Source organism: Poecilia reticulata, chromosome 12 (assembly GCF_904066995.2).
Source record: "Poecilia reticulata chromosome 12, P_reticulata-male-v2, whole genome shotgun sequence".
Lineage (NCBI taxonomy): Eukaryota > Metazoa > Chordata > Actinopteri > Cyprinodontiformes > Poeciliidae > Poecilia > Poecilia reticulata.
The window spans coordinates 14167915-14194890 of NC_088841.1; the positions used below are offsets into that span (position 1 = coordinate 14167915).

General features: G+C 40.0%; 2 protein-coding genes across 7 annotated transcripts in view; both read right to left on the minus strand.

Moving 5' to 3' along the window:
* The window catches only part of LOC103473809 (microfibril-associated glycoprotein 4-like), a 48806-nt gene extending 46642 nt beyond the window's left edge, over window positions 1-2164 (minus strand). The window contains exon 1 of the mRNA XM_008424321.3: window positions 2161-2164. The gene's annotated coding sequence lies outside the window, so the exon portion shown is untranslated. The remainder of the gene's footprint in view (window positions 1-2160) is intronic.
* Window positions 2165-3495: 1331 nt separating this feature from the next.
* On the minus strand, window positions 3496-26232 carry pax8 (paired box 8). 6 transcript variants are annotated; one of them, XM_008424306.3, is made up of 12 exons: window positions 21003-26232; window positions 18508-18666; window positions 14974-15139; window positions 14649-14846; window positions 14470-14546; window positions 14244-14369; window positions 13331-13509; window positions 13011-13131; window positions 12565-12816; window positions 9318-9419; window positions 8086-8175; window positions 3496-6430 (listed from the first exon to the last, which is right to left on the minus strand). In XM_008424306.3, exons 2-12 carry the CDS (start codon window positions 18527-18529, stop codon window positions 6357-6359), a joined length of 1407 nt encoding a protein of 468 aa, XP_008422528.1. In that variant the 5' UTR covers window positions 18530-18666; window positions 21003-26232; the 3' UTR covers window positions 3496-6356. The 6 variants fall into 6 exon arrangements, with proteins under 6 accessions (XP_008422528.1, XP_081469752.1, XP_081469751.1 ...); XM_081613626.1 differs by lacking the exon at window positions 21003-26232 and having other exon boundaries at window positions 14974-15115; window positions 18508-20674; XM_081613625.1 differs by lacking the exon at window positions 21003-26232 and having other exon boundaries at window positions 18508-20674.
* Between the last annotated feature and the right edge of the window lie 744 nt (window positions 26233-26976).

The window sequence follows — 26976 nt, forward strand, 5'->3', positions numbered from 1 at the left end:
TTTCTCCCTTTGCTCTTGACTCCTGCTCCTGTGAAGTGTTCTTCACTGTCGAGGCTCCTTAAAATCTCTCTTCGGTTCTTTTAAGTGGTTTGTTTTTTTTTCACTCCGACTCGCATCGTCTATTCAAGGAGACATAGCCGCTGCACTTATTCACTCGAGCTCTCGTCTGATATCCACTTCATGCAAAGGAAGGTATTCGCTCGCCACAAACCTCAATGTGTTGCATTGGTATTTTATGCGATAGACCAACATGCGTTTTTATTTTGTACACAAGAAAATGAAAACAGAGGCATGCATTTGTATCTGCCTATATCCAGATTATGCTGTAATACAGTAGTAATAACAGAGTAAGACATTGTGTTTTAGAGGCTCAGTAAAAGTTCAGCCCCAAATCTAAATGATAATGTTGAAGCGTGAGCTATTTCACAAAGAAAATTGGACAAATAAGATGGCGATGCTCTATGACAGACTCACGGTAATGAGCTGAATACATGTGCGGAACTTTTCACATTTTTATTAGTAAAAACACCTGAATAGCATGTGTCGTTTGACCTTCCTCTTTTGACTCCTTTGTGTGTCGTAATCTGAGAAAACGGGGAAACTCTACTGGACTTCCTGTGGACTTTCTTCAAAAATGTCAATCAGAATGAGGGAACTGATTCGTACTTTCGGTTGAGAAACATTTCCGAAGCTTCAGTTAGGATCATTTTAAAGTTTCTTCCTCTCAGACCCAGTTAGAACAAAAGTCTATAAATCTTTACGTTTTGGCAAAGGATCGAGCCTCAAAGAGGAGTTAAGGCTTTGCTCGAGGCCATTTCAATGCATGACCTCTTTTTGCCCTTTTTTTTTTTTCTCCCAGCACACACACACACGCTCACGTAAACACACTCACGGCTCAGACTGCAGTCTTCAGATGCGGACCCAGCAGCTTTTGTAGATGCAGGGTAAACACGCAGCGGCGGGGCCTTCAGGTCAGAGCTTCATGGGTTAAAGCAGCTGTTGGCGCAAAGTGAAGTGAATGCTTGACGTCTAATCTCCTCCATCTTATCTCGTGCCATCTTTTCACTCATACATTACCCTTTTTTTTAAACCACCAGGCTTCATTCGTACACAGCGACATGTTGGTGTGTTCTTGCGTCACTTGATTAATGTATAATCTGCTGTGTTATTCACAGATCAGTCTGTAAAATCAATATGTGCGTCTCAATGAAGGGTGTGTTTGACTCCTCAGGTCTTCACAGGTCAACTCTCTCCCTCGGGGCGGTACCTGATACCTGGAAGAGTTTATCCACCTCGATGTGTGTGTGTGTGCTTTGAAAGGTGCGTTTTTCTTGATGTCTTCCAGTCAACAGTAGCTTCCTGCCTTTAGGCTCTGAGCGTTGTTTAATAGGCACAGAGCACCTGCCTGTGCACAGAAACACCCTCTGTTTGACCACTGCTCTCCGTTTGACTGGCACGTTTGTTTCAGCTGCTTTACGGAGGATCAGATAGCGTCTTGAAATTTGAGAGAGGCGCAGCCGGCTCACTGCGGCGGTGCTTCAAGCTCATGCTCTCTGATTTGGGTTTTTTCTAGAAGATAACATTTAATTTGGGGCAAATTTAAACGACGGAGACTGAAGAAAAGCTCGACATGATATTTTTCTAATGGTAATGTTTCTAAAGTAAAGTAGACGTCCTTTGTCTGTCCAAAAGGAGGTCCAGCACACGTTAACAGGTGGTTGTGTGATAGGATGTTGGACATGTTGTAAAAAGAGAAATGAGTAGATTTCAATGTTCTTTCTTGTTTTTTTACTCTACAGTAATGCAAAAGTTAACTTGGGCTACTTTTAAAACCTTTAAAACCTTAAAAAAGTAATAAATGTTGTGGAAGATTTTAGCAAAATAGGACTAAAAATATTACCAAAAATGTTACTTTTTGGCTTACATGCAATAAACAAAACACCTCAGACATACCAGACCTTTTGCAAAACATGGTGGTGGCAGCATCATTCTGTCCGGGTGCTATTCTTCAGCAGGGAAAAGTCTCCAATAATAATGGGTAAAATAAAATAAAAATTGTTTCTACATGAGGAAAGCAGGGAGATACACAACCTAAATCACTTACAGCTACAACTGCAATAAAAAGTGATTCTACAGATGAACAAATTAAATACATTTCCACTGCTCTGAGATTTACTTGTAAAAATATTCAATATTCATCCTTTTCCTTCAACTTCACGATTGTGCACTGCTCTGTCTCAATCACGAAGATGAAAACCCAATAAAATGCACTAAGATGTGACAAAATGCACAAAGGTTTGAAGATATTAAAACGTACTGTAGTTGAGATGAAAAGTAACTTCGTCCATTTGGTGGGTTTTCAAAAATGGCCAAAGAGCTTGGTAGCTAGTGAACATCTCTGTCTCTGCTTGTGACAGAAATGAAAAACCATTGATTTCTAATAAGGGGGAACACACGCCGTAAAACCATCAGGCATATTTCACCTAAAACTGCCTGTAAACACAATCTGTGTCGCTCCAAGAGCCAAAACAAAGGGGGGGAAATAAACTGGGCAGGTTGTTACTGCAGCATTCCCAGAGAACATTATGCTTTTTCACTGGGCCGAATTGCTTGGCCTGCATCTTGGACCGGCGCATAAAGTGGAGAACTTTCTGGATGACTGGTGCAGGACAACCCAAGCCCATCATCCCACTGATTGCCCCACACTCCGCCGTTGCCTTTCTGGCACTTATTTCTCCAGGGAGGCCCCCGGTGGTACCCGTTTTTGTGGCTAGTCTCTAAAAATGGGCCACAGGCGCTGTTGTATCACACAAACGGACCCATACATGAGACAGACTCTCTGTCTCTGCACCTCACACGTGAACGTAGTGTCAGTGTAGCCCTGTGCTAAATGTAGGAAGTCCCAGTCGCCCCGTCCTGCCAGTGCTGTCTGCCCTCAGCTGTTCCGGCCCGCTGCCTGTATTGTGCTGGCGGGCTCATTACCAGAAGCACTGTGGCCCGAAACCTCCTCACTAATAGGCCCAGAGAGGGACACAGAGCAGCTATTTCTGCCGTGACTCATGTATGTGAGCAGCAGTGGGATGTTTTCTTTTTTAACTCTTTTGGAATGAAGGGCCATTAATGTTTAATTTTTGCGAACATGCATTTGACCATCTAAGGGAAATGCGCACACTTGAAAACTGCTTGGGTACCTGAATACTCGGATGTGTGTTTTCGTTCATGCTTGAGAAGCTTCCTGAATGGAATGAGTGTGACTGGACTCTTGGGAAACAATGGGCTGAAGAGCAGCTCATGTTTGAAGTGTATGCTGATTGCAAAAGAAGGCATATGGGAGGCGAGTCAAGAAAATTTGGAAAAGCATAAACAGAAATACTCCGGATCTGATCTCCATCAGCATATTTGACATCATGGAGAAGAAAGACAAATGAAAGATCCTGTTTCATCAGAAAACTAAACTAAACTCCTGTACATTTTAAACAATTTAAGGTCGAAATATTTGTTTCATAAATCCCGATGAATAAATCCCAAGCATAAATCATGATGAGTTTTTCCTATTTAATGTCCATCTCATTAATTTTCACACTATTATAGACCCTTGAGGAAACTTATGCCTTTTTACGACAAATTGACTTGAATTGAGTTTTGACTAGTAATTGCCCTGATTAGAATTTAACTCAGAAAATTTGTTTAAGAATTAACATTAATTTTCTTTGGTGAAGTAGAAAACATGCAAGTTTAACAACTAAGAGGCATCAACCTGCTCACCCATTCATTTCCTGCACTCACTTATCCTTTCTCCCACCTAACAGCAATTCACAATACTCAGTTAACCTAACAATCATACTTTTGGACTGTGGGAGGAAACTGAAGTACCCAGAGAGAACCCAATGTGGAGAACCTGCAGAGTGAATCCTGAAACAGCCCAGGCCAGGATTCAAACCCAAGACCTTGTTGCTGTAAGGCTACAGTGCTGCCAGCTGTGCTAATGTGCAGCCAAGGGTGAACTGTTTTCCTGGTGCAATGTTTTAGGTGGCTGGCAACTATAAACAACTATTTACATAATTAGTTAAGCTTCTAATATTGCTTTTTAGATTTATCCTCCGATGCTACTACGAAACAAATTGAGTCATAAAATGTCACTGAAACAGCAATAAACTTTTTTTTTAGCTACAGCTAAGATGTACTGCTCTTCATCAATTATTGACTCAGGGTTACCAAGTTTAGCGTGTGTTAGCATATTAGCTTTAGCATTAGTGTTCTTTCTAAACTAATTACAGCCGTTTCCCTGGAAACCTCACCGTTTATTCACAGTGACTGCCTCGTGGTTACTTAGCTTGCTAGCAGGTTTGACTTAGCTTAATGCTAGACTAGTATAAGTGGCATTGAAACTAACGTTCTTGCAGCAAGACAGAAACTTAACTTCGCAAGAATATAAATGTGTCCTTTGGCTTGAGGCGGCGAGACAAAGTTCTTTCAAGTCGGTACATTTCATGCTTCAAGAATTCAAGAAAGTTTGCTTTTCACAAGTCCCTCCCACTGCAGAACACCCACTTAAAGTTTCTTAGACGTCAAAACAGAAAATGTTCTCCTCAGAATGTGTGATAACTTCTAAACTGCAGGAAGGAGAACAGAATGACGTCAATTTGTTTTTGCAAATTGGGAGAGAGAGCATGTTTGTATAGATCTTTTACTATGAAAGTTCTTATCTTTTACGCTGATATATTCTGTCATTAACACAACCAGTAACAAATCAGGCTACAATGAATGAGCAAGCATGCCGTGATCAAAATATTTAGGTACAGTTAAGGTAGTTAATGTTTTCCATCAAAAGTTTTTATAATTTAACTTGAATGCTGAATATTACATTTACAAATTAATATTCTACTAAATAAATTACGCTTTTTTATTGTTAAAATCATTTGTTTTTACGTGACACATTTTAAATATGCTATTCCTCAAAAATCAGCGAACGTATAACTTCACTTGCTGGCTGCCGTCGGCATGTGTGTCTAACATTTTACACCCATAGGCTATTTTATGTTAATTTGCTGCCTGAAAGCCTGTATTTTTCATCAGTGTCAAAAGTTTTAAAATGCACCTTAGTTGCAACTTTAAATTAGTAAACAAACAAAGAAAAAAAGGAGCTCTAAGTGTTGAACTCATGCGGTCCGTGGGGGTCGCTGAAGTTGGAGTCCTCCGTGCGCCTCCTGCGTCCTCCCGGTGGCACCAGGTGGGCCGCGGCGCCGCCGAACCGTGGCCTCGTTAACGCGCTGCGATAATGAGGCCGCAAACAGGGACGGAATGATTGCAAATAAAACTACATGATGCAGAAAATAAAAAAAAAGAAAAAAAAAAGGAAAGGAAAAATAAATTAGACAGATGCGCGTTTTCAGGATCATTGATCTCGTCCTATTAAAAGAGGAAAAACTGAAAAAAAAAAAAAAAAACTGGAAAGAAAAATTAAAAATAATTCTAATAATGATAGAGACGTGAAAATTGCAGTTTGTCATGCTTTTAATTAAAATATTTCTTTAAAAAAATCCATATTTACATCTGCAATAATATTAATAACAGTATAAGAAAAAATAGTCACCATTTTTACCAAACATCAGAACATCAGCAGGACAACAAACTCAAAACCAGTTGAAGCAAAAACAAATGTGTTTCAGGCCTCGTTGTTTACATCCCTCCCAGATCATCTCATTTATTCGCAGAGCAAAATCACCTCCCCATAGGTAATTCATCATTTACACTATGTACACATCGCTGGAGAGATCCTTGAATTTTCTATGATGGACATTATGTTTTTAAAGTTGATATTTCTGATTCAGGGTGTTTGTCTATACAGAGAATCCACACGCAGGTACAGACCAACAGCAGGACTTCATATTATCACTGGATTTAACGCTTCCAGTTAAAAAAAAAAAAAAAAAGAGGGAAAACACATCCACTATGTAAACAAATCAGGCATAGTTTAGTTCGCACAGGTTGCATATCTCCAAGCAATAAAACTTGCGCTGCTGAATCAAGTTGTACATGTGCCAGGAACGAAAAAAGTCTTTGGCCAAAAAACAGTTTTAAAGAGATTTCAACTGAAACGAATGCACAGTCGAGCTGAAAACATGCCCAGGAAAGGGTGTGTAAACATGAATCAGTCACCCTGCATGGCGGCATCAGTCACGACGAATAAATAAAACGAGAGGTTGTAGATCGTAAAAAAAAAGGGTACGAGAAACAATAATTCCTCCAGCAAGAGTTTCCAGCTTTGCCTCTCATGGTCCGGCATCACATCTGTCCACTGTTAGCTATGTTTCTCAGTCTGGTTTCAAAGAGTCCCGGCTTACAGCCGCGTGGGACTAGAGGTGGTCGTAGGCGGCGGCTGCAGAGGGGGGACCTGTGCGGGAGGCCGAGCTGTAGTAGTAGGGCGAGCCTGTGGAGGGAGACACGGAGAAGTGGGAGCTGTTCACGGCTGTGGAAACATTTGCCAGCAGAAACTCAGAGTCTGGTTATGGTGTGTGTGGTTTGAATGTGAACTGTGTCTTGTACATTGCAAGCATTCAACTTGTGATGCTGAATTTTTCTTCATAACCAGACTCCTGCAGCAGAGCAACAGTTCACTGTGTTTAATAACAACTCCTTTTCCCCGTTTTATTGTTCATTTACTTTAATATCTCTAAGGTGAAGTAGACGTACGTGAAAAAAATTTTTCACAACCCTTTAATTTCTCTCAGATTTAATTTCTTCCAGCATTAAGTGTGAAGTGGAAAGAAATAACACATGGATATAGAAAACAGAGTTTAACATTTGTGCACATTTTTTTCAGGTTTCGCCACAGTTTCTTAGTTAGAATAAGGTCTACACTTTGACTAGGCCATTCTAAGACTTGCATATACTTTGATATAAAGCATTTCATTCCTTTTCTGCTTTGTTAGTTCACTTATGTCTGTTGTACTGCTGGAAGGTGAACCTTTACTTCAGCCTTTAAGTCTCTAATGAGTTGTCTTCCATCCCCAAAGCATCAAGCTATCACTTTCATGTTTCTCCATGAGAATTGTGTTCCGGGCATCAATTTCTTCCCATAAATGGCGTTTGTCTTGCAGGTCAAAAGCTATGTTTTGATCTCATGTCACAAGAGTAGGGTTTTTCCATATTTGCTGTTCCCACTGGGTAACTTAAACAAGGCTTCCTGTTCCACCTGAGCCATGGTTCTCCACAGCTCCTCCAGAGTTATCATGGATCTATTGGCTGCTTCTCTGGTAAAGGTCTAGCTTTCCGGAGTCTAAGTAAGTGACTTCTGAAGGCAATTGGTTGTACTGGATTTTATTAATTGCAGGAGAAAGTGTGCTGAATACAATGGCAATCAACCACTGGCAGGACTTTTGTAAACAACGTGTAACTTTCCTTCCACTTCACAGATAAACACAAAATCAACAACATGCAATCCTAATAAAATATACTGAGTTTATGTATTCTTTGATCCATGCCGAAGTTTGGATCTAAGCTTTGAGAGGCATAATCGATAGATGACATATTTGCAATACATTACATTAAACCAATGTGGCGTTTTGCAAATGTTGCTTCTTTCTGTGTTTACTTCAACGTTTTCAGATTTGCTTTATTTATTATTTTTTTGGCAAAATATTAAAACCGTCTAGCAGCCCTGATGTGATATTATTGGAAAAATAATGGTTGAAGACATAAAATAAAAAAAATAAAAAAACATCAAGACAAAAAAAAAAGTCACTTTGTGAAAACACGTCAAACAATTAACGTCCTGATACATTTTTTTCCACAAGGACCAAAATGGTCTGATGGAACATGTGACAAAAACGTTATGGGCTCAGTTTTCTGGAAGTTGCTCATTCAAATTCAAATCATGCTTTAATGTTTTTGCATCACAAGGTCAGCAGAGGTGATTCTCTTTAAATGTAAGGAAAATCAGGGCTTTCTTTGCATGAGCAGGGAAAAAAAAATTCAGACACCTGCATATTTTGTCTTTCATTGTAGAGGTCATTTTCAACTTGCTAACCAATAACGCATAATGAGGCATTTTGCACAACGCTGTCAGACTCTTCTTCTGCTTACCCAATATGCTGGAGTTGGTGAACCTCCAGGCTTCGCTGTAGGAGGTGTAGGGCGAATGGCCGTAGGACTGACCCGAGTAGTCTGCACCTGCTGGAGAATAATTGAAAAAAACGATGTCAGGAGACACATCTCGCAGATAAAATTCATGAAGACATTTGTTATTAAAGGGCGAGGAGGGGACATGCTTTGCGGAGTCGGGCTGTTTGTCTGCGTGCCAGCAACTGCTGGAGCTTAGCTCATAATTCACCAGCAGTTAGTGCAGCATGTAAACCATTAATCTGCAGTGCAGGTGGATGGCTGAGGGTGAAATCCCTCAGCCCAGCGGTGCGTGCACACACCCAGCCTCCGCGCCCTTTTTCTTCTGCGGCGCTCAGCCACTCGCATCGTTCAGTCGCTGCCCTCTGAAACGTCCTCCTCTTTTGTTCGTCCTGCACTTCCTGCTTTAGCTTCACTAACACTCATTCTTCCTCTCTCTCTCCCTCTCTCTCTTTTTTTATAACATTCCAATATCTAATTGGTAATTATGTTGGTTGGAATGAAGCCCTGAGCCCCCCACCCCTCACCTCCTCCTTCTCCTCTTCCTCCTGCCTCACCCCTCCACACACCCCCTCCTCCTTCACTCGGTAATTGTGTATCAACGCTTCCTCACTGTGAGCCCACCAGAAAAATAATAAATCAGACCCTCTCATTTCGCGCTTCGGAGGGCAGACTTCAAATATAAAGGCACATCACACACACGCACGCACGCGCGCGCACACACACACACACACACACACACACACACACACACACACACACACACACACACACACACACACACACACACACACACACACACACACACACACACACACACACACACACACACACGCAACAAAGACCTCCTACTCTTCGGTTTGGATCCAGACTTCACATCTCTTCCCGCCCACCCTTGCTTGCATCTCCCTGCTGGGCCCCCTGGTTCCCATGGCGATATGTGGTCAGAAGTGTCTGGATGGGGGGTGTGAGCAGCAGGGCGGAACCCCCCAGCCTGTTCTCTGTACCCCCCGGGCCTGTGTGCACCCGCGTACACATGTACACAGATCACCACCCTGGCAAAGGCTACTGATTAACTCAGCCTCTCTCCCCGTTAATCTACAAACCTCCATCCAACGTTTTCTTCTCTTCCTGCATTTCATTCCTTGTTTGCTTCTTTTTACTTTAAATGCCCCTTCGTGGGTAGTGGAGCTCACCTGCGACCATTCCTGTGATGGCAGAGGAGGAGTATCCTGTCTGGGCTGGGGAGGGGATGTGGGGCGGGTAACCTGGCAGGGTGGAGCTCACCATGTCACGCCCTGAAACGACAAAAATAAAACAAAATTAGGCTACGTCTTACTGTGGAGAATTGGCCAATCTGGAGAGTAAGCACCCAAAAAACATTAGCACTGTATTCACTAAATTAATACTTTTATTCAATTTGCTTTCAAAAACAACCTTGAGCAAGTTCCAAACCTCCTGTAGCCCTGTAACATTTCACACTGTCTCCAGGAAACACCTGGACATGTTGGTCATAATAATTGTTAGTATTTTATTCATTTATTTGAGATGTTTTGAGATGTTTTTTTATCCCTTAGTGGAATGCAAGACAAAACCTGAAGATATATATATATATATATAAAGTTATTTTGATAAAATGGAGTATTCTAACTTTTTTAAGACCAAGATCTAGTACATTATTTTAGAATGGAAAGTGGAATCTGAATGGTCCTGTGAACAATGAAATGAGTTTCATGAACATAGAGGACACCAATCAAGAAAAAAGATCCAAATCGGCATCTTCAGACTTGACTGAAATTTTCAGCTGCTAACTGTAGACGAGGGAAATGTTCAATGTAACGTGAGATAAATGACGACCAGGTTAGACAACATGACAAGACAGAGCATCACATTGTTTGGATAATTTGCTGCTTGTGAATTTCACAAAGTGTTGGAATGAAGAATGAAAACTACCGCCAAATTCACAAGCGTCTCTTTAAAATAAATTATATAACAGGGCAAAAGATTTGGAAGAAAGATTAAAAAAAGATCATCATTTCACTGTTGTGCTATGCGATAAAATAAACGTGATTGCAAAATTGACGTCTCCAGGTCGACAGCCTAAAGAGACATACAAGACAAAACTTCAATGTATGAACAAATTCGCTCTCAAGAGCAGTTTAGAGAGAATAATTAACCCAACATGCATGGTTTTGCACAGTAAGAAGAGCTTACTGCAGCAAAACTACACATGTACAGGAAGAACAAGCAAACTCTTTGCAGAAAGACCCCAGACCCCTCTGGTTTAAAAAAAAGACAACAGTGATACAAATCTTTTCAACCATAAGCCTTAAGATTTGTTCAGCCAAAACATCAGCGTGCGCCTAAATGTAAATGCAATATCTACGTATCAAGATCCATGAACTCAAACTTGAAGGTGGTACAAAATGTTTGTTTTGCAGTATTGAAGGATGAAAATTCAAACAAATTAGATGTTCCAGCAGAAAAATGACCCCAAAACACACACAAAAAAAATTTATTTTAGCATGATTAAATTAAGCTAATATTAGTCTTCTGGAGCTGCCTCCCTACGCCATTGACCTCAGCTCTATTGAACATTTGTGACCTACGCTTTAAAGCCAAGTCACTTTCAGGAAACTAAGCAGTAAATTAAAATAAACTCATAATTTTCTGGAAATATGCCAAGAGGCATTTAATGGCTACCAAAACTGTGTGCAACTTCGCTAAAGATATTTAATCAGATATTAGTGACATTTTTTTTTGCACATTTGTTCCAGTACTACCAGTGAATTAAAATATTTTCCATCCTGTGTATTTCTTCTGTCTTAGCTTTTATGTCACACACACATATTTCTGATCATCAAACAATTTTAATACAACACATACAATTTGAGTAAATCCAAAATTACGAATGATGAGGTCATTTATTTTAATTGATATCACCCCATTTCATTATAACTGATTAAGATGTGGAATCAAGAAATGACTTGATTTACAATATGTCTGATGACATGAAGTAGGATAAAAATATCTTAAAAAGTAAAACAACATGGCCTGGTGTTAAGAAATTCAAAAATTCAATGTTATCATTTCAAAGTCATTTTATGGACTAAACATAGAAAAGTGGTAAATCTTTCTAGGGTTAACAACCTACCAAAATTGCTCCAAGAGCACATTGATAAGGGGAAGGTTACAAACAAACATCTATCACCGTCTACGCCTTATTGTCGGTATCCAAGCTTCAACAGGAAGAAAGATACTGGGTAAAAATGGCCTCCATAGGAGAGTTTAAAGGTCAAAACCTCTGCTGATTATGAAAAACACAGAGACCTGTTTCAAACAACCATCTTGATGATTCCTAAAACTATGAAGAAGATGTTTTGTGGACTGATAATACAAAAGCAGAACTTTATGTAATGTTTGCATCCCAATGTATCTGGCATAAAACTAACGTAGCATTTTAGAAAAGAACATCTAACCCGTAGTCAAACACTGCGGTGGTAGTGTGATGATCTGCAGATGCTTTACTGCCTCCAGACCTTGAAGAGTTGATGAAATCATTCCTTTTGTTCTGGCCGTCAGTTCATGATCTTAAGTTGAAGCTCACTTGGGTTATGCAACAGTAAAAATGACCCATAGTACATCGACAAATCCAGCTGTGAATGGTTCAGAAAAAAGAAAAACAAATCCAAAAGGAAGATTTTGGTGTTGCAGAATAAAAGTTATAATTAAAGTTGACTTAGATGAAGCGGTATGACCCTAAACAGGTCGTTCATCCAAGAAAACTCAAATGTAACAGCAGTAAAACTGCAAATAAGAACATGCTGTACCTGGTTGTCACCGCATATAAACTTTTACGTTGGATCATGTGGGTCTGGATTGATAATTTTCCCTTAATAAATTAAACCATAATTATCATGTCAAATCATTTGCCTTATGTTACAATTTGTTTTATGATCTGAATCATTTCAGTGAAAACAGAATAAATCTGTGTGGGATCAACTTGTTTGTTTGTTTGTTTTTAGTCCTTCCTACCTGGAAAATAATTGGCATAAATAAACCAACAAAGTTCCAAAAATAATTATGTTCATACCCTTAATGAGTGAGCCAAAAAGCATGAAAATGTGATCATGACAATACTAAACACATTGGTAATTTGAAGAAACTTCCAGCCATCCTCTGGTTGCTCAGAATGTTTGCTATTGTTATACTGATGTGAGGTTACTGTAACTGGAAAATGTTTTAAGATGTTTCTTTTCAGCTAGTGGACTGTGAAGGTTTTTAAAAACATCATGTGGTCTCAGCTGCTCATGATGGGGGTGACTCAGCTGCAGTTCCCCCCCCCAACCCCCCCGCAAAAAAAACTCCCACATTAATGGTCAGAAACACAGATACTTATTACATTATGATCGTGAACATACATGAAATGAATGGGTGAATTACCTGACATGATAGACTGACTGCTGAACTGCCCGTACATCGGTGCATGATGGGAAAATGAGTTGAAGGCATTGGGATATGAGTTGGAGCTGCTGCTGGTGCCGTTGCAGCTGCTGCTGACAGAAACGGGTTTCTGCAGTGCCTGCAGCTCCACGTACGCCAGGGTAGATGCCACCATATTTGGTGAGGGGCTCGTACTGGTCACTTCTGGGGACATTTCCTGCTTCAGACAGAGCGGCAGAGTCTGAAGGGGCTCTTTCAGAGCCGGCGCGCAGTGAGTGGGTGAGAGAAATGGAAACACATGCTTCATGTAAGAAACACAATGCAGGGGGTTAAAATGAAGTAGGCTGACATGTGGAAAAGGTGAGGATGAGTGAAACGTATGAGCCTAAAAGATGCCAGTTTCCATTTCTGATATGCGTCAGGAGACATTACCTAAAGTATCTTACCGGTTACTACAGTGTAGCTTGGGTGTGCTGACAGATTTCGTCCAATGACAGAGCTGCTTGTTGAGAGGCTGGTCTTGGCCTCATCCAGATTGCCGTTGATGAGCGACAGCGGATACAAAGTCTAAAGATGGAAGACAGGGATTAGATATCGGCCTAAATTCTGCTTCAACATGAGCGCAAGCAAAATTCCGTGACAGGATTTCCATCACTTCACATATAAACAAGCATAACATTTGAAATAATAAGAAAGGGCGTACAGAAATGTCTCTGTACCGTTTTCAAACTGAAGAAAATGTAACTTTAGACTAATTTCTCACTGCTACCTGCTCTGCCTTGCTGCTTGAGGTGGAGCTGAAGGAGTCCGACGGGTAGTGGTGACGATCAAACCCACAGTCCAGATGTTGTGCGGCTGTGGAGAAGTGTTCGACTCTCATCTGTTTCCTCGGGACGCCTGCGCTGCCCTGGGAGTCCACGCTGTGCCGACAGCTCTCCTGGTCACCTGGATCAACACAGCGAGGAGGAGGAAGGAGAGGAGGGAGTTCAAAAGTAGCAAACACTCTGTGGTTTTTTTTGTTGTTTTTTTTTATGTATGAGAATTCACTACATAAAAAGGTTGAAAAATTATTTGCGAACATAATAACAGGGTTCTATTTTTGCTTGTTTTTGACTTGATCCAGTAATTAATTGACAGAAGCGCTATTATTAAGAAGCACAGGTAAAATGGTCCTAAGAAGAAACTAACATAACTTGCGGTGTCCCTCAGGGCTGTATTTTGGAACCACTTCTCTTTAAACTTTATTTTAATATCCAATTGTAGTATTAAAGTACATGATAAATACTTTTTAAGTGTCTGTAGACCTTTCAATGGACTTGACTCCAGATTGTTTTGATGGATTTCCAGGGCATTCTTTCCTTACAAAAATTACAAACTCCTAATTTGTTCAAGACATGGCAGCATAAATTAATTATTAGTTTTAGCAGTATTTTATACTTAATATAAAGTTAAAGAGTAAAAACTATATGATGGCATGTCGAATGAAGTTCAAGTACAAACAGTGGACATATATGACCATGATTTTAGAGAATCTGGAGGTAAATCCCATCTTTTTTTCCCCCAGAACCTTAAAAAGAAAACCCATCACAGGCTCATTTTTCACATCCTCTGTGTTTAGGTGTCACAAACACTTCTTTCCAGCAACTCTGAGCATAGTTATAATTAGATTCGGTCCTTACTGTCATCGTGGCTCCTCTTGCCGTCTGTATTTGGCGGGGGGATTCCTAACAAGCCGTTGATGGAGTAAGTGGAGCCCAAAGAGTCTGACTGAGGCGACTCTGGAGGGGTGACGGCTGAGCTGGGAACTGGGAAACAGAGAGGAAAACCCCCAGGTTTGAGTCAGAGAAGCGCAGTTGCATAAACTTAATCCTATGACCCAATGTTTTATAAATGTTGGAGACTTACTTAAGGTATGTCCTGGACTCAAACCTTTTCCATCCAGTGGGAGATTAAAAGGCTGTTGAACTTTAGTTCGAATTATTCTGCAAACAAACAAACAAATGAAGACCCTCTCTATTATTAAGCCTCTAAAAATGCTTGAAAGACTGTATTAACTAAGTTATGATATGTCGCTGAGCTCTCACCTGTTAATGGAGCTCACACTGGGCACCGTGTCGCTGTCACACACCCCTTCCGCCAGCAGTCGATCTCTGATTTCCCAGGCAAACATGGTGGGATTCTGCCTCTTGTACTCTGCGATCTTCTCCACAACCTTCGGTGTGGCCACCTTGGGTTTGGAGCCACCGATTACCCCCGGTTTGATGCTGCCCGTTTCATAATACCTGTGAGAGATTGTTACTGTGTTAATAAAAAATAAAAAAAATCCCCAAACGTGTCTCCGAGAAGCAAACAGCTCAAAGGTCACTGCAAAAAAGGAAGTGGAGTAATGCGGTCCGTCGCTGTGCTCACCGTCCCAGGATCTTGCTGACGCAGCCGTGGCTGACCCGGAGCTGGCGGGAGATGTCGCAGGGTCGGACCCCCTGGTGGGCCATGTCTACGATGCGTTGCCGGATAACTTCCGGAAGCGGGCGGCCATTAACAAACATTCCACCTAGTTGGTTAAGACCCCCATGGCCTGGGGGAGGAGGGGGGATGAACACTCATAAACGTCATGGAACTTCAGAGAGCTCAGCCCACTTCACAAACACAAACTTCTGTCTGCTGATTTAATCACGAGCAGCCATGACCCCGTCCTATTTAGTGAATAAATAACCTCCGTTTGGCTCCATGAAATATTACAAGAAAACACACACAGTTAGTGTCTTCATAATTTACTGTGGAGGTTTTCAAATTTGCAAAGAAAGAAGCTAACTCTTTTACACAAATAAAAACTAAAAGCAGAAGTTGTCATCAATAACTTTTGATTAGATTAACTTCAATAAAAAAATATTGTTTTCTCTTAAGCAGCAGAAACATCAACATTGTGATAAAGTTTTCTGCTCAGGGAAAAGGGCTAACGCAGTTAATATTTCTGCTTCAATTGATTGTTTTTCATGTAAGAAACTGCTTGGCCCTAGAAGACGATTAAGGTTAAATTATTAGAAATAACTGTGCCCTACCTACTAAGACAAAAATGACTCCTGCTGAAACTGTCCAGTTCTGTTTCAGGCGTAAAGACCTCTGAAAAAGGTCAGAAACTCCTCAGACCCTCAACATTTATGTTTTGAACTTAACATAACATCTAAAACAGAACCAGCAGATGGAAACACAACTTTCTGTCCTAAGCAGTGAAATTACTGAAATGAATAATTTACATCGTTGAACTCATTTTAAGACCCCCATATTTGAGCTTTCTTGCATATGTTTTGTATATTATCTGTCTTTCTATTTTTATTTTTTAAGATGGCATAAATGCTCCCTTTGTAGTTGTTTTCTCTTTCTTTGGGGCTATTTTGTTTTTTAATGCAGCTGCAAGGTTGTGAGTTTGATTTCAGCTTCCCACATAATGTAGTTTGGACAAAGATGCATAGTTATTTAACTATAGTCACATATTTAACTGTGACCATATTCTATTGTATAGAAAGAAAAGAAAGCAACTTGCTTAATAACACATTGTTTTCTTTATAATGAAATATCAACAAATTTCTAGAAAAAAATTGATAAATATTCTATTTCAGCTTGAGTTAAACATTAATTAAAAACAGATCTAATTTTAGGATAGACCTTTAAAAACAAAGTCTATTCTTTTTGAGTAATGATTTTTTAATTGTTCTTTTAGGCTTATCCCCTTATGGATAATCCCTGCTGGTTAATACCCATTCTTCATTTATGTGCCACTTAACTGTGTGTGAATGTAGCCTCTGTGTCGCAGACATACAGCGGTCTTATATGTCTCTTCCACATATTTATTTTAAAACGATGTCAAATTGGTTCAATCAGCTTTTATATTGATCATTTTTTGTGCAATTAAAATATAACACGAAGTACTAAACCGAAGTTCCAGCATTCAAACAACAATTACCAAACACACACACACACACACACACAAAATGTAAAAATCAATAAAATAAAATAATTCGGTTTGTTGCGTATCATGTCTCTGGCTGAGAAAGGCTGACATTTTGTTTTTCAAAAGAGGTTCAGATCATAGCTGTCGCCGTGTTTTAAATACATAAGTGCATAATAGAGGCTCTCATTCACGGATCTGACAGGAGCTGCTCCTTCAAAACGACAACAAGAAGCAGCAGCAGCAGCAGCAGCAGCAGCAGCAGACACGGTGCGCTTTTCCTGCGCTGCGACAAGAAAGAGAACTCAGCTCCCAACACTCCCTGCTCAGCGTCCAGAACAACAGCAGCGCTTTTAATTTAACCCACTGAGTCCCCCAGCTTTCATTTCCACATCAAACGGCGGCCGGACGAAGGAGGGCAGCCTCTATTAACGCTGCCAGCCGAGTGTGGCAGAAAAAAAAAAAAAAAACCTGCCCGCCAAGCTTCATCAACCTGCAGGATATTAAAGAGGAGCACAGCCGGGGGGTCCTGCACGCGCACAAGCAACGCGCGCGCACCGACAAATACAGCACGAATTTTATTAAACTAATAGATAGATAGATAGATAGATAGATAGATAGATAGATAGATAGATAGATAGATAGATAGATAGATAGATAGATAGATAGATAGATAGATTGATTGATTGATTGATTGATTGATTAAATCCTAAATTATGTAGGAGTGAAGTTATCATGCAGTCTTCACATTCATTTATTACTCTTACTCTGCGGGGTGGAGTAATAAACTTTTGCCCTGGTCCATCTTCGTTTGTCACTAAACCAGCTTATTCTGAGCATTTACATTGTTACTGTTTGAGTTAGCTTAGATTAAGGGTTGTTTTCCTAGCCATAACTTGAATAGCATGTTCTTTGGTTTTTACTATTTTGAAGAATGACTATAGCAGATATTGGCCTTCATGTCACGTCAGAAAAAACACAAAGTTATGGACACTGATCAATTATTACAATTAAAGTTAAAAGTTTAACATAAGTTAAACAAAAACAAAATCCATGACAAAGAAATTATGGTATCATTTATTTGACACAAATTGTTGAGGAGAATTTTTTTATTTGTTTGTCTTAAAGTAATTTTTAACATGGATTTATATATATTTTTTTGCCTCCTGAATAAATGTGCTCACATTTAGATATTGAATTCTTCTTCATTTTGGCTGCTGTACTAATTTTTTTTTTTTAATTTTTAGCATGAGTGACAATAAACTCTGATGTTATCTTTTCCTGACTTTCACATTTCGAAGAGAGAAATTGGATCAGGAGAAGAAGCAGTCATAAATTAATAAGTAAAAGTTAATCTCATCAGTGATTAACTTACAAAAAATAAAAAAAAATCCTAAATACTTAATTTCTTAAAATGGCAATTAATAAATAAAACACAATAGTTTTGATTAACTTATTTTTACATTGCATTTTTGTAATTTCTCAACACATGATTTTTGGTTCTACACCCACTGAATAAATATATTCTAATTAAAGGATTTCTTCTTTTTTTTTCTGTGTGAAATTATGCTTGTAGAAAAAACAAGATATTTATTTTAAAGCTTTTCACACATCTTTACCAAGAGTGTTAAAAGTCTTGTAGAGTGTTTTTTATGCAACCAGTCTGAAGGCTTTCATAGTCCCACATTATTAACTTTAAATCCACCTAGAATGTAAAAATCACATAAAAACTTATTTTTTATTTAAAATATAATAAGTATTTTTGTGCATCTGTGTAACATGCTACAAGATATTGCTTAAATGTTTTGTATTCTGCCAGCCTAACATGGCAGGAATAAAATTTCAGGTTCTCTGTTTCCATGTTGGTTCAATTCTTTCAGAATACCAAAAACCAAACAAACAAACAAACAGATTATTAAAAAAGTTGTTTCTTAAGGTCTTGTTTCTTCCTTTACTCGTGTTTCAATCAGAGAGCTTAGCAGAGGCAGCTTGCTTACCTCTTCCAGTGCCTCCGGACATAACCCTGAGTTTTAACTCCCTACTCCACCAGCTGAACGTGATGCCCTGCTCCACCGCTGTCCCGGTTAAAGCGCCTTCAGTGAGCCTCCCGCCTCGTCTGACATGAGTGTGTTCTGGAGTCCAGCGCCGATGTCAGACTGCGGGACGAAACCAGAGCATGAAACTGACAGCTTGTGTCACGAGCTTCCTCAAACGCGGCGCGTCTTTTCACACGTTATGACATCCAACTTGAATTGTTCCTGGATGGGGAAGCGTACATGTCTGTTTTTTTTTCTCCATGCGTGTTAATGAGACAATCAGGAGCTGACAAAGTCTCAGAGGCCTCTGGACAAATGTGAAAAACAATTTTTACTGGCATCTGTGAAATGCAAATGATAAATCTGCTCTAATTCAGGTTTTGTTTCTTCAGAACAGATTGGTCTAATAATGCCTCCAGCTAATAAATCTGTTTGTTTTTGGATTTTGAACCCAATAAATGGTGTTTGTGTGACTACAAAAGGGTAGAGTGGTTGGTTTTGGTGAATGACATTTAGGGATCAACATGCACAAATCTGAGACACTATCTAAGGCACATAGAAGTAGAAATAAACTGCTTTTTGGTCTGTTGGTTTGCATTGAGCATTACAAGCCAAGATCAAATGCTTTTACTTTGAGCGAACATAATTCTTCTGTACCAGTCTGCTTGTTTCCAAATGTGACAAAACAAGTTGCATTACATTTACATTTTGTCATTTAGCAAATGCCTTCTTCCTAAGTGACTCATACAAGTGAGGAACATCATTCAAAGCTCTAGAGCTTTAAAGTGCCAAATAAATGACTGCATGTCTGGAAGAAGCGAAAAAGATAAAAAACCAACAACAAAAAATAAACAACAAACAAAACAACAACAATGAAAAAAAACAATGGCAGGTTTGTGCATGTAATGATATCCATGGAAAAACTGAAGGAGCGTCATATTTTAAAAGTTAAAAGTGGCCAACATCAAAAAGGAAGAGGAGAGTTAAGAGCCGAGACAATTTCTGAGCACCTGTTAAATCAATTGTCAGACACTATGAGTCAAAGCCTTGTTTGAAGGCTCCATCTGCTCAGCGCCTCACTCTGCTGCTTTAAAAAGTTAAGAATTTATGAGCAATGACAGAAAATTCGACTTTGTCAGAGAATACGAGTCTGGCTTGGCTTCCCTACATCGAAAGTCAACTGTATTCCTAAGGAAAAGCTGCATATTAGAGTCAAGATTACAGTGAAACACTGACTTTCAGTGAAGCACCTCCTGCTTTGTCCTGTTGAATGTGACATGACATAATTATCCCAAAGCAATGATGTGACAAAACATACTCATACGGCCTGATTTTAGCTTCATATCTCTCACTTTGTCATCATCACATTACCTAAGTTTAACCCCATCAATGAAAACATTTTTAAAGTTCAGCCCAACAGAGGCTGGACTTTGTCATTTTATTTATATTGAAATATTTTACCCCAGCTATACTTCTTACTACATGTAACAACTTTTAGATCTAAACCCCAATAGGCTTTAGTGTAAAATTAATGATTTATTTGTTCATATACTAATACAGAATATATTAATTGAGCCTGCTTCATTGTAAAGTTCCTTTGTTGATAATAGGCACTGTGAGAATAAACTATTACATTTCATACAATGTTTGTCATTAACTCTGTTATTTTATATTGCCTTTTTTTAGTATGTTATATGAAACTTAAAAACTGTTACACTTCATGTCACTGAGGATAAAAAATTAAACAAAAACATCTGAAGCTGTGTGGAAATTGCTATAGTTTTTCAACGTAATAAATTATTTAATTTCAAGAAAACGTCACTTTATTGCATATCTATTAGCATCTGCTCTAGCTACTGCATATCCAACATGTTCTTTGGATTCATTTCAAATTTTTATATTTAGCATTTTTTTAATTAAAATAATAAAAAAGGAGACAACAGAAACGCCTCCACCATTCCCCCCCCACAGATATCACCTAATGCATGCGGATCGTGGTTTATCATTTTCAGGAGAACTGCTTACATTATTGTCTCATCAATAAACGCTACAGGCTAAACATTATTTCTTGTTCACCAAAACTATAAAGGCAGGAAACAAACAGACAAAACCACCTGAAAAAAAAACAAACAAAACAAACAAACAAACAAACAAATAGAGCAAGTAAGGTGTAACAGACTAGTTCAAGTAAAAAACAATCTCTGTTTGAAAAATCTCAATTTGAGCCACAACTTCTGGGTCATATCAGCTGCTCACTCCATACTCATTATTTTTTTTCCCTTGTTTATCTGGTGACCAGTGAGACCCCCGCAGTTCGCTCTCTCCGTCTCCCCGGCAGTTCGCAGCATTTCAAGAACAACTTAAAGCTCCGCTTTTGCTGCTCCACGAATTTCCATCATACTGAGAAAGGAAGCAGGCAACAAAATCCCGCGAGAGACGTGAAAAACCGAGCTTACCTTTTCCCACGACGGAGCTCCAGGTAAAATTCTGGCTCAAAAATAATTATAATAATAATGATTAAAAAAAAATAAAAAAATAACAGAAGATCCACAGCAGATATATTTTTATTATCCCACTGATGAGTCTGTTGCGGTGAAACGCGGTGTGTGTCCTGACTCTGACTACACTGTGTGCTGTTGGATTGTGTGTGTGCAGCCAACACTGACCCAGGTTTTATCCAACCGGGCTGCGCGCAGCTCTGCGCGCTGATGCCATTGGACGGGGAGGATGAGGGAGGCGTGGCTTTGTGCAAAAAAAAAAAAAAAAGAAGAAAAAACGAGAGGAGGGAAAGAAAAAAAGAGGATGACTGATCTGGTATTTTGGTGGCATAACACCCACTGAGTGAGCGTACGGAAACACTTGAGGTTTCCATTTAGATCCAGTGTCAGGCGCGCTTTGATTAGACTGTTTAAGGACGTTGAGTTTCTCCCTGTCTTGATCGAGTGAGGCACCTGAAAACTGGCTGAAAACTACTCCTAAAAGCTTTTCGATAAAGCAATAACCCCGGTCTGCTTTTACGCTTTGATTTTACGTTTGAAATAATCACATGGGGAAAGGAAGGAAGACACATTGTTCTGTTAAATAATGTTCATTTCGTGTCTGAATTGAATTCATGTTCTTTCTTAAATTTGTAACTTCAGTTCCGAATCAAAGAGGCGTTTTCTTCCTCCACTTGTCCATCTGATTCAGATGAATGAAATGCCTTTCAGTCACAAAGATTAGACAAATTAAGATGTGCCCATTCATTCAGATAAATTATCGTCAAGGTAATACGCGCTTCCCAAACCACTTTCGGTTCTGAATTCGCCCTTTTAGGAAACAAAGATAGATTCGACGGCTCAGCATGCTGCTTTTTTAATACCCTGCTATAAACAGAGTTAAACAGCTCGCCTCCTCTGACTGCAAGGAAAGCAATAAAACATGTGAAAAGCATGAACAAATCGACTCAATTTGCTATTTTCCGACTTCTTTATTCTGCAAAATTATTAAACTTCCAGTTGGAAAAAAAAAATCTAACTAAACTGCACAGGCAGACGTGGAAAGAAGGAGCTGATTCTCGATGCTTTCGCTGTTGGGTGCAGGCCTCAAACGTGCGCCACGTCACAGCGGGGTGTCGGGACCCCGGCGCGTTTAAAACACTGTCGAAGTTGTTCTCGCCAGTCTGTAAAACAAACACAACACCTTTAATGGCAGCCATCCATGGCACCGTGTCGTCTGTCTCCTAAAAAAAAAACAACAAAAAAACAAAAAAAAAAACTTCCATCTACTCCCTTGGTTTTTTTTATCAGGGAGAGAAATCTCGAGAAAAGTTGAAGTCACATAACTGCGGATTTCTGATGAAGAAGAAGAAGGAATGAAAACACAAAGCTCCTGCAGCTGGAGCTCTTATCTCATCCGTTTGCCGCTGAAGTTCGTCATCTGTCGCCTTTGAACCGCTCTGCCTCGATACATCGGGACAAAAGCGAGCGGTGTTTTAAAAATAAACACAACAATCGAGAGACTGGAGGGATTCCCCACATCAGGTGGAGGCAGAAGTTGCTTCGAGGAGAGGAAAGGACAAGTGCCTGCAGGGAGAGGTGGCAACAGGAGAGGTTACCGAGAGTTGAACAACGGATTCAGACTCACCGATCGCTATCTGTCACATTGGAAACTGAAGACAGTTAAATTAGAGCTTAATTATATGTCCTAACTTGCCAAAGGGAGAGGAGATTCATACAACACACCCCGATCAAGACTGCAACAGATGAAGAGTGTTTCTTTTCTTTAAAAAAATAAAACATGCTTTCAGGTTGAGATTTAAAGGCACTTTTATTTTTTTACTAGTTTATTTTATTCAGCTAAATGTAAATAATTGAATGAGCAAATACAAAACAAAGTTGTTTAGTTGTGTTAGATTTATGTGACAGAAATAATAGATTCTCAGCAAGACTATAAATAAATAAATAAATGTCACATATGAACGTTTAGGAAAACATTTTGGGAGTTTATATATATATATTCAAATTGTAAAAAAAAACAACAACCTTATGACGAATGACTGAGTTTAATTTTAATCTTAATAAATAATAAATACATAAACTCCCTTGAAGATCATTTATAAATGATCAGAGTTGTGCATGCATTCAGACGCCATCAGGGGATTTTCTTACAAAATCTAAGTAAATGCGTATTTTCTCTTGTAGAAAATCTGCACATTAATGTCGTTTAATACCAGCATCTTTTGGAACTAAATTAAGTTAAAAAAAAATTCATAGCTCACTGCAGGCTCAGTAACGCGGTCCTTTTACTCGGTCGGTTGTCTTGCGGACTGAAATTCCAATTTGTTGATTTATAATCTAGAAGTTTTAGTCCTTTTCTATTCAAACTCAATACAAAACGTGATTAGTCAATGTTTTATTCGGACAGAGATTGTTTATGTAAGGACTTATACTTCTTGAAGCAATGTTTAAGAAAAAAAAAAAAAAGAAAAGAAAAAGAAAAGTGCGGTAACCTGCGGCGACAGGTGGCTGCCGGTAAAAGGTCAGATTAACCAACATTTCCGACTCCTTAGATAAGACTCCATGCATACCCCAACAGTTTTCCTGTTTATACTGTAGTGCCCGAAGTGTCCGGTTTCTGGAAACAACTGGAAGCGGAAGCGGCTTCTTTCTATTAAACCCGACGGTCACCTGTCAGAAACCTTTAATTTGCGCGTCATACTCTCTGACATCGTGGGAGCTGGTGGAGTGGAGTAATTTATCAGCATCACAGACAAGCAGATGTCTGTCAAATACTCATCAAGCATCTGTTCGTGAAAATAAACTCTCCAGATTAAATACTACGGGTGTTCGTGCGCACTCCCGCAGTGATGCGTCGCTTCCCTTCTGTTCCTCTGCGCGCTCCCGTGAGCTTTCCATCGAAAAAAAAAGAAAAAAAAAGACATCCATTGACAACTTTGAAACATTTACCCGAGATGGTAAATGTCTGTTTGTGGTCACCGGGTGGAGATGAGCCCTGTAATTGGTTTATAATAGCTTACGAAAATGCACAGTATTGATGAAGTCATTAGGGTAATGATTTTTCACTGAGTGCTGAAAAGGTGGAATTTGATGACTTTAGAAGTTTCCCCCACACCTCTGAACAGCACAAACTTTGGGTCGAAATGTTAAGATAATTACATAATTTAAGTGTGAAGCTCATCTTTATTCAGCCCCCTTAACTCTGATTCGCTTTAATAAAATCCAGAAGTGACTTACTTAGCAAATAGAGGTCCATCTCAGGTGGAAGAGTGTCAAGACAGCTATTTGCAAAAAAAAAAAAAAACACAAAACAAAGATGCAAAATGAAGTCCATTTTTCTCCCAGTGAACACAGCAAACATGAGGAAGAAGCTGCTCTGGATGGGACCAAAATTAAACATTCAAACATTTTTGGTGAAAAACCAAAACTGCTCATCACCCCAGGCTCACCATCTCCAACATAAAACATATTGGTGGCAGCATCATTCTCAGAGTTGTATCTCTGGGTTTGATCGACAGTGTGTAATCCTGAGAAGATTTAAATGTTGATGCCGATCTGAGTTTGGTCAGATCGCTACTCAATCTACTCAATCTGACCAAACTCGGAACTGTTTTGCAAGACAGAATGTGAAAAGATTTCAGTCTCCAGATGTACAAAGCCACAGAAGATTTAGTGTAGTTACAGCCAAGCAAAGGTTCTACAAAGTGCACACTTTTCATGCTTTTGTAAAGAAATATTTTGAAGCCATCCATGCAACAGTTATGCACTATTTTGCGTCGTCCTACTCAAGGCCAAGTAAAATCTATCGACTTTTCTCGGTTTGCTGTGACAAAATGTGAACGCCTGAAAGTGTCTGAATGCTTGAATGAGACTCGTGACATTCCTAAAACAATATATTTTAATATGTACTTTAAAGAAAAAAAGCTGTAAACAGGTGACGTTCAGTGCTCCCACTAAGACCCAGACCCAGACGGGTCGAAGTGTTGACTCTTTCTTCTTTGCTCTGTCATGAGTGTTGCCAGCAGCTTTTCAGCTCTCCCTCCCTCATCCCTTCGGTGCCGCCCCTCTCTGTTCGCCCAGCCTTTACCATCTGCTGGGGGCTCCCCTCCGCTCTGCCCCCTCATCTTTTTCTCCTCATCTTCCTGTGTTTTGTGCACTGTCCACCCTCCCTCCAGCCGTGCCCGTCTTGGTTCGGCCCTGTCCTTTGTTCCCCGTGTGCCCCCCATTTCCGCTTTTGTGTTACCCTCTGACCTCACTCCCTGCATCCCTCCCTTTCCCTTTCCATCAACCCCACCCAGCCCCCCGCCTCACGCTGCAGCCGGGACCCCCAAATCTTCTTGTTCTTCTCTTGACTGCTTCCCCTTCAGATTTCTTTTGGGGGGCTAATAACTGTTGCCAGCAAGACTCACACAAAATCCCAGCATGAATGCTATTGTGAGGCCCACAAAGGCAAACAGGCAGTAATAGCCATTAGAAACAGAGGGGCTTGCAGCGAGCATAATGTTTAGTTGTGTTAAGCCCGTATGTGACCTGAAGCTGTGGCCAGGAGGGAAATCTTTCTTTATGTCTCTCAAATTTCACCAGACTTTGGCTGTTTTGTCACTTTCTGCCTGAAAAGGAGCTGGAATTCAGCTAAACATTGTGGACATTGCCTTGATGATTTACATGAATGACCTCGGTGAGGGCAATGCTGGCTCTCTCAGATCCACGCACATTTGTAATCGTGGGGATCTTTGATCACAGGAGCTGGTGGAGCTTGTCGTCATGCCCGTCAGCCCAGAGGAAACAGGCATCGCAGGGTTTTGGCTACCGAGTGCAGAAGGACTCTCTATGTAGAGAAGAGCTGCAGGCGGACTGAGGCTCAGGAGCCATTTTATCGGCAAGGCGATTCGGAGAAACAATTCTGTGAAGATTAGACCGACGTGGAACCAAAAACAAATTCGACCTGGATTTATTTCTGCTTCCCAGAACAAGAAGAACAATTTATGGCGCCTTAAAAGAGGTTTATCAACACAATTGGACTTAATCAACTAAATCACAAATTTGTATGTTTTGGCAGAAAGTTATTCCAGCAGCATAAAGTTCTCTAGATCCTGGTGTTGCTTCTCTGTCTCACTGTGAAAAACATTCTGAACTTGTATTTAAAGAAAGGTGCAATAGACACTGAGCACAACAAGCAAATAGGTTAACATGTGTTTTACTCTGGAACATTTTCACATTGAACAAGATGCTATAGATAATGCAGAACATTAAAGCAGGAAGGAAGAAAGGAATGAAGGCCAGAAGGAAGGAGATGAGACGAAAAGGAAACAAAAGAACATGGTGGTCGCTGAATGGATGTCAGTCCTGCTTCATCCTCGTGTTGTAGCTCTGTTATGCAACACTCAGCTCTGTGCAGTCCGTGTGTTCACGTCAACGCAATCAAAGCGGTGTAAGTTGTAATGGGCTGAATACATCCTGCTACATCTATTGTCAGCAGACGATGAAGTGCATAGAAATGTAATGATATAACAGGCATTATATCAGAGAGAGCGCCTGCAAATTTACTGCTGCGATCCTCCTATGATAGAGTCCTGTTTGGCGATTATGAATAGCCCAGGGTAATAGCAGCATAATTAGGCCTTTACTGTTGTGTAATTCTCCGTCAAGCCCTCTGTCGATATCTTGGTTGATGAGGTTGAAAGTTGAGATTGCATTCTCCCGACCCGGGCCAGAAGCAGCGCACACACACACACACACACACACACGCACACACACACACACACACACACACACACGCACACGCACACGCACACGCACACGCGCACGCGCACACACACACACACACACACACACACACACACACACACACACACACACACACACACACGCGTGTGCATGTTCTCACACACAGGCTGGGAGCCAGCGATGCAGTGTCAATGCTTTGATATTT

Excerpts from the sequence above, each read along its gene's own strand:
- pax8 (XM_008424306.3), bottom strand. The coding sequence starts at position 18,529 with ATGTCCGGAGGCACTGGAAGAG. Across the intron at positions 15,140-18,507 it reads GTCCGGAGGCACTGGAAGAG|GCCATGGGGGTCTTAACCAA; the intron begins GTAAGCAAGCTG and ends CTCCTCCCCCAG. Across the intron at positions 14,847-14,973 it reads GTCAGCAAGATCCTGGGACG|GTATTATGAAACGGGCAGCA; the intron begins GTGAGCACAGCG and ends AATCTCTCACAG.